We start from the raw sequence: 14,559 nt of genomic DNA, 5'->3' as shown, positions 1-14,559 counted from the left end.
GTCCAGATACTAATGACCTGGAGCATACCAACAGGCTTTTCAGCTCCCTAGTGTTCAGTCACAAAGGCAGCAGGAGGCAGACTTGTGTCTGAACTATGAAAATGGGGCTTAGGTAGGAGAAATGCAGGCAGCTGCATTTTTTCATTTATCTCTGACACATTTTCTCAGTCTTTCTCCTTATCGCTATAATTCTCTCAAGTATATATCATTCTCTTTATAGGCTGCTGACACATGACACTTTACTGACTGGTGTCTTTTGCATTTTTTAATGCTCAGTAGGCAATGTGGTGACAGATAATTTATTTTTTATTACCTTCATTTTGGATTAGAACAAGATAGTGGCAGAAGGAAACTTCAACAAGTCTAGAGAATGGTCACATTTGTTCCCCATCTGCTTTGTTTTACTGGTAGCTATGTTCTCTCACTTTTTGATTAATAGTCTTCAGAATCTTTGAATGGCAGTTTTTGTTCCTACTTGCTATTTAATATTTGGTATGTTCCTGACCAACATAGTTGCCATTTGTATCTTCTTGACATTTGAATCAATCTGATGCAAATGTGATATCTGCTTTACATATTGAGCGTGATGCCTGAGCTGTAATGGACACAAGAAAATGCAGGTCGCAAGGCCTTAGTTAGGGTAGATTTTCCTTCCTGGCTCCCCAAAAGTGCAGTGTTTCCAAGATACCCATCACCTTTGGAATCAAGGGTTATGGGGAAAAGGCAAGAAAGTGGAATTGAGGATTATCAGATCAGCCATGATCTCATTGAATGGCAGAGCAGACTCGAAGGGCCGAATGACCTACTTCTGCTCCTACACCTTATGGTCTTATGGTCTAAGTATTTGTCTGCACTTCCCCTACCTAAGGCTATCATAACTCAAGATTAGGACTTCCCACTTGCTGGCTTTGTAACTGAACACCGGGGAAATGCAAAGATCTGTTGGTATGCTATTGTTCACCAAACAACTGAGTTTTCTGCCTGCCTCCATGATGTTTCTTCTTCACTGAGGAAGATATTGGTTATTGTGGTATATTTGTATTGGAACTCAATAAACTATTTCTATTCGAATTTGTTGCCTAGTTTGTATTATATTTAAACTGCAATTATGTTTACTTTTTGTAAGTTAGCAAAGTTCCCCTATGGACACATCAGAGTGCTCTGATTATACATGTGAGGGATGTGGGAAGGTTAGGCATGTGCAAAGACTTTACAAAGGAACTGTTTACATAGTTCAAAATTATGTGGAAGCAGTAACATTGAGGAGGTGGTTTGGAGGAATAGGCTAGAGAGGAAATAGAGGTAATGAGAATCAGAAAATACTTCTAAAGAAAAGAAAATAAAGAACAAAACTGGGTCCAAAATCATTCTGAAGAAATAATGCATGGACATTTTAAGCAGGGCTGGATTAATTCAGAGAAAGCTCATGAGAAGGAGACTGTAGTTCAAGAATCAGTTCTCAAAACCTCAGCATTCAATAGAAGATAAGGTATTAGCAGTTGTATGATGACATTTCACATCATAGCTCAGAAAGAAAAACCAGTAAAAACTGGGAAATCAGAGTACTGGTCCAAACTGTTTTTTTCCATCTGGTAGGGGTTACTGTTGAGCTGAACAGGGGCAAACCAGTGAGGCAAACTACCCTTGCCAGATCCACTTCATGTCTAAAAAAGAAAATGATTGGTCAGGAGCACATGTTGTGAATATTACGGGTGGGGAGGGATAACGGATGGCTGCTCCAAGCGGGCCTGCCTTGCAGCCATAATGCACTGTGGGCCATCTAAACAAGGGTCAAGTGGGACTTCCACTCCTCAGGAGCTGCCGGCCAATCTGATTGGCTGGCAGCTTCATCAGTCCCAACAGCACAAAGAATATGTTAATGGGTGCTGGTGGGACTGCAAAAGCAGGAGGAAGAAGTTCCAATGGATCTCTGGAAAGAGGAAAGTCAGGGTCTTGGGCAGCTCAGGGTGTAGGCCGGGAGTGGAGTTGGGGGGTGGGGCATGTGAGTTTAAGGCTGCAGGCTGGTAGGAAGAAAGGGGGGGTTCTATCTTGGGAGGGGCTTCCCCACATGATCAGCAAAGAGCAGCCCCCAAAAATAGATCATCCCACTTCCATCCCGTCCTTTGAGGAGATTATTTTAAAAATTGGGTTGCTCACTCCCACGCGACACCAAGGGAAGAATTTTCAGGTTGGCGAGCAGAGGCGGGGCCCAGTTGCGAACGCGTAAATGATGCGTAGTAATGTCAGGCGGGCATCCCAATGTCACCGCATGTCATTTAGATTCTCAGTTTGGCGGGCGTGCAACCGACTTGGCTGTGTGCCCGCCAAACTGTCAAAGGCCTATTAAGGCCAGTAAGAAAGCAATTAAAGTAGTTAAGAATGCTGCCCATCCAACCTTAAGCCCCCTGTTGAAAACATGCCCAGCGGGGTAAGTAAAATGCAGCCCAAAGATTTCTGTACATTAACACATAGGGCACGCTCCCAAGTTCCCAAGAAACATACCTGGTAGACAAATTGCATAAATTTTAATAAATAGAAAATGATACAGGTGTTTGCCTGAATTCCTGCTATGTGGAATAGCTAATAGAGCTCCAAGCACTAGGAGCACAAGCTATTAGCTCATCTCTTTTTGATACATCTCACCTACATATGACATTCATCAATTCTTTTTTATCATGTGAGTAATTTAGATTGTCTGTGTCATTGGTCATCTCTAGTAACACTTTCTATTCACCCTGCGTGATTTGGGCTTTAACTCCGAACAATCCAAGTTTTAACTTGTGTTCCCTGTATTCCAACAGCTCACCATAGTGGATTAACCTTCTGAATCTTCTTCATAATCTTGAAAACTTCAATTTTCACCTCATTTCAAAATCTTTTTCAAGGAAGCTAATGCCAAATACTTTACCTTTTTATATAACTTAGAATCCTATTTCCCATATTTGTCTTGCTTGCTTACTTCTGAGCAATAATGGTATTCCTATGATGTGTGATCAGAACTGTACTTCATATGAAGTTTCACATTGTATGATTCAAATACCTTTGCCCGTAATGTAGAATACAACAATCTGTTTGACACATTTCCCTTGCTAAGACAAACTTGTACCTTATTTGTACTTGTTGCTGCAGCCGAGTACTGGGCCAGTGTTTTAATGGATTGGTGTTGATAGATATTATTCATAGCGATACATTCATAGCCCATTGTCTCCTGGCCCTTAGTTTTAAATTCTCATTCTTTTGTTCAAATCCCCTAATGCCTCACCTCTCCCTATCTTGGTAACCTTCTCTGGCCCTTCTACCCTCCAACAGCTTTGTGTTCCTTGAACTTTGGCCCCTTCTGCATCCATCAGTTCCTTCGACGCCATTAGTGACCATGCCTTCAGTCATCTAGGTTCTAAGCTCTAAAATTCCATCCCTATATCACTTAGCTTCTACTTCTTGAAACACATCTCTTTAATCAAGCTTTAATCATTCCTCCTAAAATATCCTTCTTCAGCACAGTATTATTTTTTTTCTGATTATGCAGCTGCTGCCTCCCCAGGACATTTTTTTTCCATTGAGCATTTTATTAATGGTTGTTGCTGTATTTCAGCACCTATTGTATCTATCCTGGTTAACTCAGCTTTCTTATGGATTCAGTTACTCTTCCAATGAAGGAGTGTGGGAGAATGATTATGTTTGGCTGCAAGCAATACTTTTTTACCCTTCAAATTTTCTCTTTTCTGCCCTGAAGGCAGACAGGGGTATAAATTTGCAATGGGTAAAGGGTCATGGGTGTCAGTAACCATCTCTGGCAATTCTTCATATGTGAGTCTCAGACAGCAAGTATCAGCAAGCTATTATAACCAAGAACTGCCAAAAGTATGGATTTTTCAAACATGACCAGGGAATGGAGATGATGGCTAACTTTTCTCCTAGCCCAAGAAACATAAAGCCAACTGTAGCAAATCATAATCATAAAATGTTACAGCACAGGAACAAGTAATTTGGCTCATCTGAGCCAGTGGTCTTCTCCACATAAGCCACTTGGTTCAATGCTACTCTCCTGCTCACTCTCCATCCCCTTTAATACTTCTAATCTGCACATAGCTAATTCACTTTTTAAGAAATCTATGGACCCTACTTCAGCAAGATTTGTGGTAGAGAATTCCTCATCTTAACCAGCCTGTTGGTGAAGATTTTTCTCTAATCTCTTGTATAGATTTGGGGCTGAACCTGTGGTTTTCCAGGTAAGTATGATTCAGCAGAACAAAAGAATTCATTCACTCCCTTAGCCTTCAATGAAGTCCCCATTTTAAGCATTGTATTAATCAGTTTACGAGTTACAATGAAAAAATTCCTACTAATCATATCACTAATGTTAATGCAGCAGTAAATACACCAAAGATGCAATGCAGGGATGTATTTGAAGTTCTTCATACAAAACAGTTAAAAAACATTTGTGCAAAAACATTTGTGGAGAAATAAGTCCTGTTACAATATAACCACGCTGAGTACTAGCCATTCCATTGATGCTTGCCTTCTGGTTACAAACATATCAATAAGGCTGTGTCCTAATAAAATATACATACAACAAATATTCAAAAATAAAACAAGAATAAAGCACACCTCGTCACAAATTATTTGTAGGAAGTGGTTTTGAAAATGAAAACATCTGCCAGAAGGACAAATGGAACTGAGAGTTGGAATTGCTAGTTTAGTCATGTTTCCATTCTAAAAAAAATTATACATCCTCAGAGACTGCACGAAAGGCAGCTCACTTACTCAAGCAAAAAAAAAGTGTCCAGTTCTTCGTAATGGAACAAGTCGATGTTCATCCGGGTCATCCTCTTAGCCAGATGTTTAGATACATGAGATTAAGGACAAATTTCCCTCAACTTGTTTTATGTAAAGCTGCAATATTCTCCCTTCAGCATCAAATTCAGTAATGTATCACAGAAGGAAAGCCCTCATGATCCCCCAACTCCTTAGTTCATTCACCAAGTAGAACTGCCCAACACAAAAATATCTCCCCAACAAGAAAAGTTGATTGTCATCTCAAAGCTTGCATTTTGGACCAATTTATATTAAATAGTTGCATAGCAACAAATATAAGTGAAATTTAAACTTGCTATTTATATAAATTTAAAATTCTAATTTAAAATGTGTCTTCAACCAGATATATGTTACAGTTATAGTCCTGACCATGTCACCATTTGTATTCTACCAGAACCTGTGCATTTCATAAAAGTCCAATTCAGTTTTGCACAACTGCAAATTTCAGAGATCTGCTTTCAAAAGGAGTCATTTTCATAAGTGTTGATTTCAAAGAAAGTCTGCAAAATTTTATTTGTTTTTTCACTTTGGTAGAAATTGAGGCTTTCCTATGAAATATCACACTTGTTGCAGAGTATGTAACTTTTTTTATATCAAACCACATCTATTAAACACTTTTATGGCTATGTGTCGATTCTTCTTATGGAATAACAATTATCTGAAAAAAATCATTAATTTTTTAAAAATTGGTGTAGTTCTCTCAATGGTCTAATGGGAAAAGGCACTGCCCAGTATGGTTCTGAGACTTACAGACCTGAAGTTCCTTCCCTATTCTCATCCAGGCCAGCAGCTAGGACACTACAACTGGTCTCAGCACTCTCGGCTTGGCAAGAGGGGAAACAAATATTAATCATGGTACTTCCTGCTGATCGCTATTCAGTGACGGTTGTTGAATGACAAGTGTGTGTGTGTATGTGTGTATATATCACTTGACATAGGTCACAGCAATGATCTCCTCCGTTGTCAAACCACCCTTTGACACAGAATACAGAGTGCAGGCGTACCCATGAAGAGTGGCCACTGGAAGGCTGCCGGTGTCTGTGACACACAACGCAGAAAAAATTAGCACCTTTAGGATAATAAGGCAGAAAATAAGAGGAAAAAATACTTGCTGCAATGGCGCAGAAAAACACCCATTCACAGTTTGGTCAGCACCAGGATGGTAGGTGGCTGACAGACTACATCAAAGCTTCACTTATGTGTTGTCGTGTATATAAATCTTCTTTTCATTCCCTATTTTCTTTCTAAAATTAGATTATACTCAATTATAAAAACTGTGAAACCAAGTTCTAAGAATATATATATATATATTACAATTCTGCTCTAATAACAGATTCATTTGCCAACTGGCCATCACTGTCCCCCAGTAGTGTTGTCTGTATTGGGTCAATTTGCATTGTTTTATGGGACATATGTGCAAAGATTGGCACGCTAGTTCCACTAGGATGACTTGACATGGATAGATGATGAGATAGCAATGGAGTATTTGCATCATGATTTGATCCTGAGGAAGGCAAGCTTGTCACATGACCAGTGCTTGTTGATCCACTCCCGCTGCTGGGCGACCGGCTCTTTGGTGGTGGACCATGTGGAATCATTCTTGGTGGCCCTTGTTGATAATGGGTAGCTGGATATGCAGCATAACCTGCAGGTACAGGATAACTGTTAACTTGGATGAATCTCTGATGCTGGGCTATTGATGGACCAATTAAGCCTCCAATTTGGGCCTGGGGTAGGCCCTGTGCTTGATATATGTGTATAGGATACCTTGGGTTACTGAGATTACTAACCGGGCTTGCACTGAGAGATGTCGTCTGGGTTGTGGCATTCCCTCCAGATGGTGTTGTAGAACTGGTGTGACTGGATAGCCCTTCCCAGGACCTCAGCCTAGCATGGATATCCTTAAATCGTGGTCTCCTGGCTGGAATCTCATGCCAGGTTTCTGTCATTAAATCATACATTCTGGGAGGACAATCTTCTGGGCATGGGAGTAACTGCCTCTTCCGTATCATTTCTATTACCTCCTGATTAGAAAATCCGTAGTATGGTTGCAATCCAAAACTAAAAATCTCCCATAAAACCACACCAAAAGACCAAATATCTGAGTCACTGGAAAACTTGCCAAACAGTATCGCTTCAGGAGGCATCCAGCGAATTGGGAGGAGGGACTTATTTTGTACCCTGTAGTAATCAGCTGCATATATCTCTCTTGAAAGGCCAAGATCAGATATCTTCACTCTCAGTTGTTCGCCAATAATGATGTTACGTGCCGCAAGGTCTTTGTGAACAAAAAAATGGCTAGATAGATATTCCATTCCTGCTGCTATCTGTATGGAGATGTGCAAAAAATCTGCATGGTCCAGGCTAGATTTGACAGTTCCATCTTCATCACTGCTGCATCCGACGTCGGAATGGGGTGATCTCATGATGAGAAATTCATGAAGGTCGCCATGGTTCATGTACTCAAAGAGCATGCACACTGGTTGTTCCTGTGTCACCACCCCAAGGAGGCAGACAACATTGGGATGATGCAGCTCTGACATCAGGGAGGCCTCCTGCTGGAACTCTGCCCAAAGCTGAGGGTTACTGAAGTCCTTCAGGGTCTTTATAGCAACGAGTTGGGCATGATCCATTCCTGGTAGGTAAAGATGACCTTTGTAGATTTTTCCAAAGGCACATTCTCCTAATTCTTCCATAAAACGTACAGCAGAAAGAGGCAGCTCCTTAGCTTTGCACTGCTGGATGAAAGAAAAACAAAACTTTTAAGTTAAGGGGTCAATAAAGTAAAATAAAATTCAAAGCAAAATATATGAATCATTTCATTAATAAAATGATATTACTGACGTAAGAATTTTATTTCATGTATTCTGGTAAATTATTTAATGAGCAGTTTGTTTCAAAGCATGCTTACAGCTACAAGAAATGAGAAATTTCACCTTAAATAATAGTATGAAAGTTGGCAACAAATATCTCCCCATCACACTCTAATTGTCTCCCTTCCTTTCCCATTCATGTTGGGGTATGGCTGTACTAGTGCCCATGATATCTTACCAAGTAGCCATTTGTAAATCCAAACAGCTGTGTCACCAGGATATTGTATCACAGCAGAGCCTAACCCTGCCCTCTGCTGATGCCTATGGTTATACCTGCAGGCAGGATCACTGAATAGCATTCAGGAGTGGGAAACTCGGTTCAATTTTCCTTTCCTTGGACCAGAGGCACTAAGAAAACCCCAAATAAGGAGCAGCTGGCTTAGCAAAGGCCAAGGGTCTCCCAGGGCCTTGCTGGTCTGTATGACAAAATTTAACACCAGGTAATATTTTAATCTACTGAGCTAAGTATTAGGCTGCAATGACCATGTTAAACTTTAAATGTGAGATCCGAGAACAGCTGGTAAGTGTTTGAAAAAAAGCACACCAACATTCCATCCTTGACACCTCAGCTATAAAGAATTACTATGTTAGCTAAATTCTGATTTATACTGAAAACATTGGAAGTTACATTTTCTCATTGTATGGACCCCCTCCTGTCAGAAATGCATCTCAGGAAAAGGACACTAACTACACACAATTTTTCATTCATTTAAATAAACAGGAGGAAAACTGTGAGCTACGTGTACACAATTTCCTGAGATCTGCACCCTTGGCAGGTTGAGACACTGTGCTGGGAGTGCGCAGTTGGAAATTTTACCCTTATGAAGCTGACGTCTTACTCAGGAATGCCATGCCATCAGGATAAAGAGAAAAGCAAGCACAGGCGTTAACCTCTCTTGTGACTTTGTGCTGGTTTTTCCAAAATAGCCTGCATAAAACTAACTTGTAATAGATGATTTTTTAAAAAATGAAAAACACATTCTGTGCTTCTTACAGCACCTCATAACTCAGGATCTTGTTTTAGAATACACTGCAGACTCTACCACTTAATAAACACCATTAAAATCCTTCCAAAGCTGCAACAGATTTGAAAAACGAACCCATGCATTGCATGGCGATGGCAGGAAATAAAGTTTCATTATAAATGCACAGATGGTCTGTATTAAGAGCAAATCCTCAAGGGCAAGGTTGTTTTAAGCTGACATACACTATATTATATACCGAGTAATAAAAGAAAATTGACCTCTGCATGACTCCTGGTGGATTTTATTTTTGTCTCTTCGCACCAATACTGGATGACTATCAAAAGAGAAAAGAGGAGCCATAACTTTGGAGATTCAGGGCAGCTTACAACACGGCAGGAGGCTGTAAATCTGCTTGTTTTTGTTTGACAGACTGGTCTCGTACCCAGCCGATCAAACTGCACAGCAAATGTAAGATACACGCTCGGTTCCCAGCCAAGATAAACTGAACTCAGTGGAAGAAAAACAACTGACTCCAGACAGGCCAGATTTCCGCATTTTCTTTCCCTCTTTCTTAAAAAACCACTTATGTTAAGTACCAGGCAAGTCTGGGTTTCATTTACCTTGTTTCAAAAAAGAAACAATTAAAAGAGACCATATTCCTTGTGCTTTTTGTTCCCTGGACCTTCCTAAATTCTCCTCTTAAAACATTGAAATTAAAATTTTGCATGCATAACTGTAATTAATAAAAATTTTCTCCTCTCTTACTTATCACAGACAAAACACTAGAACAGCTAATCCTAAGTCTTGTAGATAAATGCATGAAGAGGCATAAAGCTAAAACCTATAGGCCAGAAAGGAACTTAGACTCTGCTCACAATGTGTGCAGAGTTAGCTGATTTCAGCTGGAGCAGCTGTGAGATGATACAATTACCTTCCGTGCTTTATAGCAAAAGAGGAGAGGGAAAACAAAATCAGTCAAAATTATTGTTCATGATTCAGTTATTCCTACTGGAAAGCATACTATTTTGTAACTGGGCAAGCAGAGGTTCAGACTCAGCTGTGATAGGGTGTCCACACTTTCTTTTGACGGTTAACATGAGGTTTGAATGAGATATTAGTTAGCTGCTGTTGCCATTGGAACTATTTCCCCATGTGAATCAACTATTTAGGAGGAGTGGAAAAAAAGTTGCCAAAAAAAATTAGAGTTGAATCTCATTCCAGCTTTTTGGGAGTAGAGTTACTTAACAATTATGGGGGAGGGTGTTACAGTAACAGTCTCCTGAAATGAAGAACATAAAGCAAAAAACAACTTAACAGGCAAAGTCCATGGGTTTATGACCAAGACCAATAATAGATACACCAGATATATCTAATGTTGGAATATGTTATGTTTTCTTATGGTTCGAGGAAACTTTGGGCCTTCTCTCCCCCAGGCTTTCCTTACTCTCCACTCTGGCTGGAGCCTGGTGTTGGAAGAAAGGACAAGGGGGTGGCTCACAGCAGTACCCCCAACCCCAACACCCCTTCTCAATGCCAGGTCCCTTGATATCTCCAGTTATAGAAGAGATCCGCTTGCTTACACAGATCAGGACGGTTTCAAGTTCAGTTCTAATCTGTGTAAATTAGCTGATTACGGCTGGAAGTATACCAAAAGGACTTAGTGAGCCTGGAGCAAACATTGCCGAATCTAAAATCGCAAGGCGTGGGCCATATTACTTATTTTTTTAAATTGAGAAGCTCTGATGCAAGGTCAAACTTTGTACTATAGAACAACAAAGTTAAAAAAGAACAGTGAAGATAACAAGGTAAATCAGAATTAGGTAATGTTAAGTTTGGGTTTCAAAAACCTGAAGATTGTTGGAGATAGGAGGATTGAATGAGGTAAGGAGTTGTATAATTTTGAGATTTGAGAAAGAATGTCTTGATTTCAACTGAATGAGATGCACTGAAGAGGAAGGTGATGTAAGGCAGCATCATTACAAAATAGGAGAAACAAAGCAATAAAGTTCAGAGGAGCATTGACCACCATTGTATAAATAAGATAAATAGTCTTTTGTAATGGAGAGAAACAGTGAAGGCTTTGGATGAGAGAAGGATTGTCTATCAGATGACAAGCTTTTCGTTACGTCTTGTCCACATGTGGGACAGGTGCTAAAACAACCTCAGATATGGAAGTAGTATTCAAGTCTCAGGACGGCCTGAACTTTACAAGGAATTAACGGGTGTTGACACAAAAGAAAGTATCTGGAAGGAAACATGAAACCATGCTGTTGGAGGCAGCTTTAGCAGTGGAGGAGATGGTAATTCTATTTGAAGTAAGAGAAAGTGAATCCACTAATGTTGATAGATGAAGCATGGATCCACCAAAGGTAAGAGGTGACTGCTGCTGGTTACACTAATGCTTTTGAATCACTGAAAGAATCAAGACTTTAATTTTCCCACTTCGGGGGGCAGAGGAGATCAAGATGTATTGACTCAGACATTCCGGCCAGAATAATGCCGTTGGTGTGCGGGGGTGGGCCCGACACGCTGACGCATAAAATGATGCGAGATGACGTCGGACGTCATTTTGATATTGCGTTCGGTGGGCAGGCTTTCGCTGGAGGTGGCTATGTACCTGCCGAACTGTCAAAGGCCTATTAAGGCCATTAAGAAAGTAATTACTGTCATTAACACCACTGCCTGTGCAACCTTAAGGTTGGCGGGCAAGTGAAGAACCCAAGCAGCCTTCCCATTTTCCAGGAAACCTCACCCACTGGCGGGATGAGGTTTCATGAAGGCTTTATAAAATTAATAAATAAGTTTGGTGAACTTGACAAACATGTCCCAGCTCATGTGACACTGTCACATAAGGGGACATGTTTAAATAATTTTTTACTTGAATTTTAAAAAACTTTTATTGTCTATTCAATCTCCCTGAGGCAGCTTCATGCCTCAGGGAGGTTGTTGCAGGTCTTTTGCGTGCACGAGGGAGAAAGAGTGCAGGCCCCGACTCTCCCTTCTCCCCCCACCTGCACAGATAGCTCTGAGCATTACGGAACGTGTATTACATTGGGCGGGCCTTAATTGGCTCCCGCCCAGCCTGTCCAACATAGGTAAGACTCAACCCTAAGTTTGAGATGTCTGGAAGTTTTGAGGTCTGAGGGCACATGATTTAAAAACAAATTTGATGTAGAGTGGAATTATATGGAAAAAGTAAATAAGGTTAAATGGTGAGTGAAGGCAGTATGAAGAAGGAATAATGGGAAAGACATCAGAGCACTGATGAAGCCCTGAGTTAATGGGGTAAAAAGTCAGTCAACAGGCATTGCATACTGCAAAGGCTCTGGGCTCTGACAATATTCCGGCAATAGTGCTGAAGACTTGCATTCCCGAACTTGCTGCGCCCCTAGCCAACTGTTCCAGTACAGTTACAACATTGGCATCTACCCGGCAATGTGGAAAATTGCCTAGGTATATCCTGTGCGCAAAAAGCAGGACAAATTCAACCTGGCCAATTACCGCCTCTTCAATCTACTCTGCATCATCATTAAAGCGATGGAAGGGGTCATCAACAGTGTTATCAAGTGGCACTTGCTTAGCAATAACCTGCTCACTAACACTCAGTTTGGGTTCCGCCAGGGTCACTCAGCTCCTGACCTCATTGCAGCCGTGGTTCAAACATGGACAAAACATCTGAATTCCAGAGGTGAAGTGAGAGTGACTTGGCATCAAGGCAGCATTTAACTGAGTGTGGCATTAAGGAGCCCTAGCAAATCTGCAGTCAATGGGAATCAAGGGGAACACTCTCCGCTGTTTGGAAACATACCTAGCACAAAGGAAGATGGTTATTGGAGGTGAATTATTTCAGTTCCAGGACATCACTGCAGGTGTTCCTCAGGGTAGTGTCCTAGGCCCAACCATCTTCAGCTGCTCCATCAATGACCTTCCTTCCATCATAAGGTCAGAGGTTGGCGTGTTTGCTGATGATTGCACAATGTTCAGCACCATTCGCAACTCCTCAGATACTGAAGCAGTCCATGTTCAAATCCAGCAAGACCAGCCTTGGGCTAACAAGTGGCAAGTAACATTCGCGCACACAAGTGGCAGGCAATGATCATCTCCAACAAGCGAGAATCTAACAATCGCCCTTGACATTCAATGGCATTACCATTGCTGAATCCCTCACTATCACATCCTGGGGAATACCATTGACCAGAAACTGAGCTGGTCTAGCCATATAAATACTGTGGCTATAAGAGCAGGTCAAAGGCTGGGAATCCCATGCAAGTAACTCACCACCTGATTCCCAAAAATGTGTCCACAATCTACAAGGCACAAGTCAGGAGTGTGATGGAGTACTTGCGACTAGCCTGGATGAGTGCAGCTCTAAAAAAATTCAAGAAGCTGGACACATTCCAGGACAAAGCAGCCCACTTAATTGGCACCCCAAGCACCACCTTCAATATTCACTCCCTCCACCACAGACACACACTGGCAGCATTGTGTACCATCTACAGGAACTCACCAAGCCTCCTTAGACAGCACCATCCAAGCCCAAGACTGCTACCATCCGGAAGGACAAGGGCAGCAGTCACATGGGAACACCATCACCTGGAAGTTCCCCTCCAAGTCACAGACCATCCTAACTTGAAAATATATTGCTGCACCTTCACTATTGCTGGGTCAAAATTCTGGAACTCCCTCTCTATCAGCAGTGTGGGTGTACCTACACCAAGTGGATTGCAGTGGTTCAAGAAGGCAGCTCACTACTACCTTCTCAAGGGCAATTAGGGATGATCAATAATTGGTGGCCTAGCCAGTAATGCCTACGTCCCAGGATTGAATTAAAAAAAATACACATTGGGCAGAATTTTGCCCGTGGCGGGTGGGCTTGGCAGGGGCAGTCGGGAAGCTGACTGCTGCCCGCGATCAGCACCGCACTGCAATTTCACGCTGGCGGGCCAATTAAGGCCCACCCAGCGTGAAACGTGAGCAGCAGTGCTCTGCGCTGCCTGTGCGGGGCGGAGGGGCATGGGGGTAAGGGAGGAGGGCGAGCAGGCCAAGTGCGACCTTCGCACATGTGCGCGAGTGAGCACTTCATAATCTCCATGAGGTACAGAGCTGCCTCAGGGAGATGAAGAGATATAATAAAAAATGAAGAAAATAAAATGTAATAAAACATGTCCCCTCATGTGACTGTTGCATGAGCAAGGACATGTTACGAATTCAAAATTAAAACTTTAATTTTATTTTTATTTGCTTTTGGAAACCTCATCCCACCCATGGATGAGTTTTCCAAAAAGTAAAGGATGCTTGGCCTTTTCGCCTATCTGCCAACTGTTAAGTTGGACGGGCAGCGAAAAATTGAGCTTAATTGATTATTTAATGGCCTTAACAGACCTTTTAATTGTCAGCGGGCTCACTGCTGACTCCAGTGCACGCCTGCCAACCGAACTATGACGCGACTGCGCATTGACGTTGGCATGCTCAGCTGACGTCAACGCGTGTTATTTTACGCTCGAGCGGGTCAGGCACACTCCCACCCGCTGAGAAAAAATTTCTGCCCATAGACTGATCTGAGGAAAAATTAGACAGCTACTAGCTAGAACAGAGCTTTGATGTGAGGTCATATGAAGAATTATGTAGGCTTTGGGAATTCTGAGGGAGTGATGAATAATTGACTGAAAAATCAGAAGGTAGCCTAGGTGAAGAATTCATAGAATGTTTTCGGGAGGGAGGCAGAAAGCAGGAAACTACAGGCCAGTTAGTTAATGTCTGTCATGGGGAAAATGTTAGAAGCTATTATAAAGGCGATATAGCAGGGCACTTGGCAAAATTGAAGGTAATCAGGCAGAGTCAAAATGGTTTTGTGAATGGGAAATCATGTTTAACCAATTTATTGGAGCTCTTTTAAGAAGGAACAT

General features: G+C 41.7%; 1 protein-coding gene across 4 annotated transcripts in view; it reads right to left on the bottom strand.

Moving 5' to 3' along the window:
- Positions 1-4,387: 4,387 nt before the first annotated feature.
- The window catches only part of ror1 (receptor tyrosine kinase-like orphan receptor 1), a 358,323-nt gene continuing 348,151 nt past the window's right edge, over positions 4,388-14,559 (bottom strand). For all 4 annotated transcript variants that reach the window (XM_041208398.1, XM_041208401.1, XM_041208399.1 and 1 more), the window contains one exon: positions 4,388-7,553. In XM_041208398.1, coding sequence (XP_041064332.1) covers positions 6,126-7,553 — 1,428 coding nt within the window. In that variant the 3' untranslated portion in view covers positions 4,388-6,125. The remainder of the gene's footprint in view (positions 7,554-14,559) is intronic.

The sequence above is a fragment of the Carcharodon carcharias genome, chromosome 16 (assembly GCF_017639515.1).
Source record: "Carcharodon carcharias isolate sCarCar2 chromosome 16, sCarCar2.pri, whole genome shotgun sequence".
Lineage (NCBI taxonomy): Eukaryota > Metazoa > Chordata > Chondrichthyes > Lamniformes > Lamnidae > Carcharodon > Carcharodon carcharias.
Note: the sequence above shows the minus strand (reverse complement) of the source record. Positions and strands in the feature narration are given on the sequence as shown.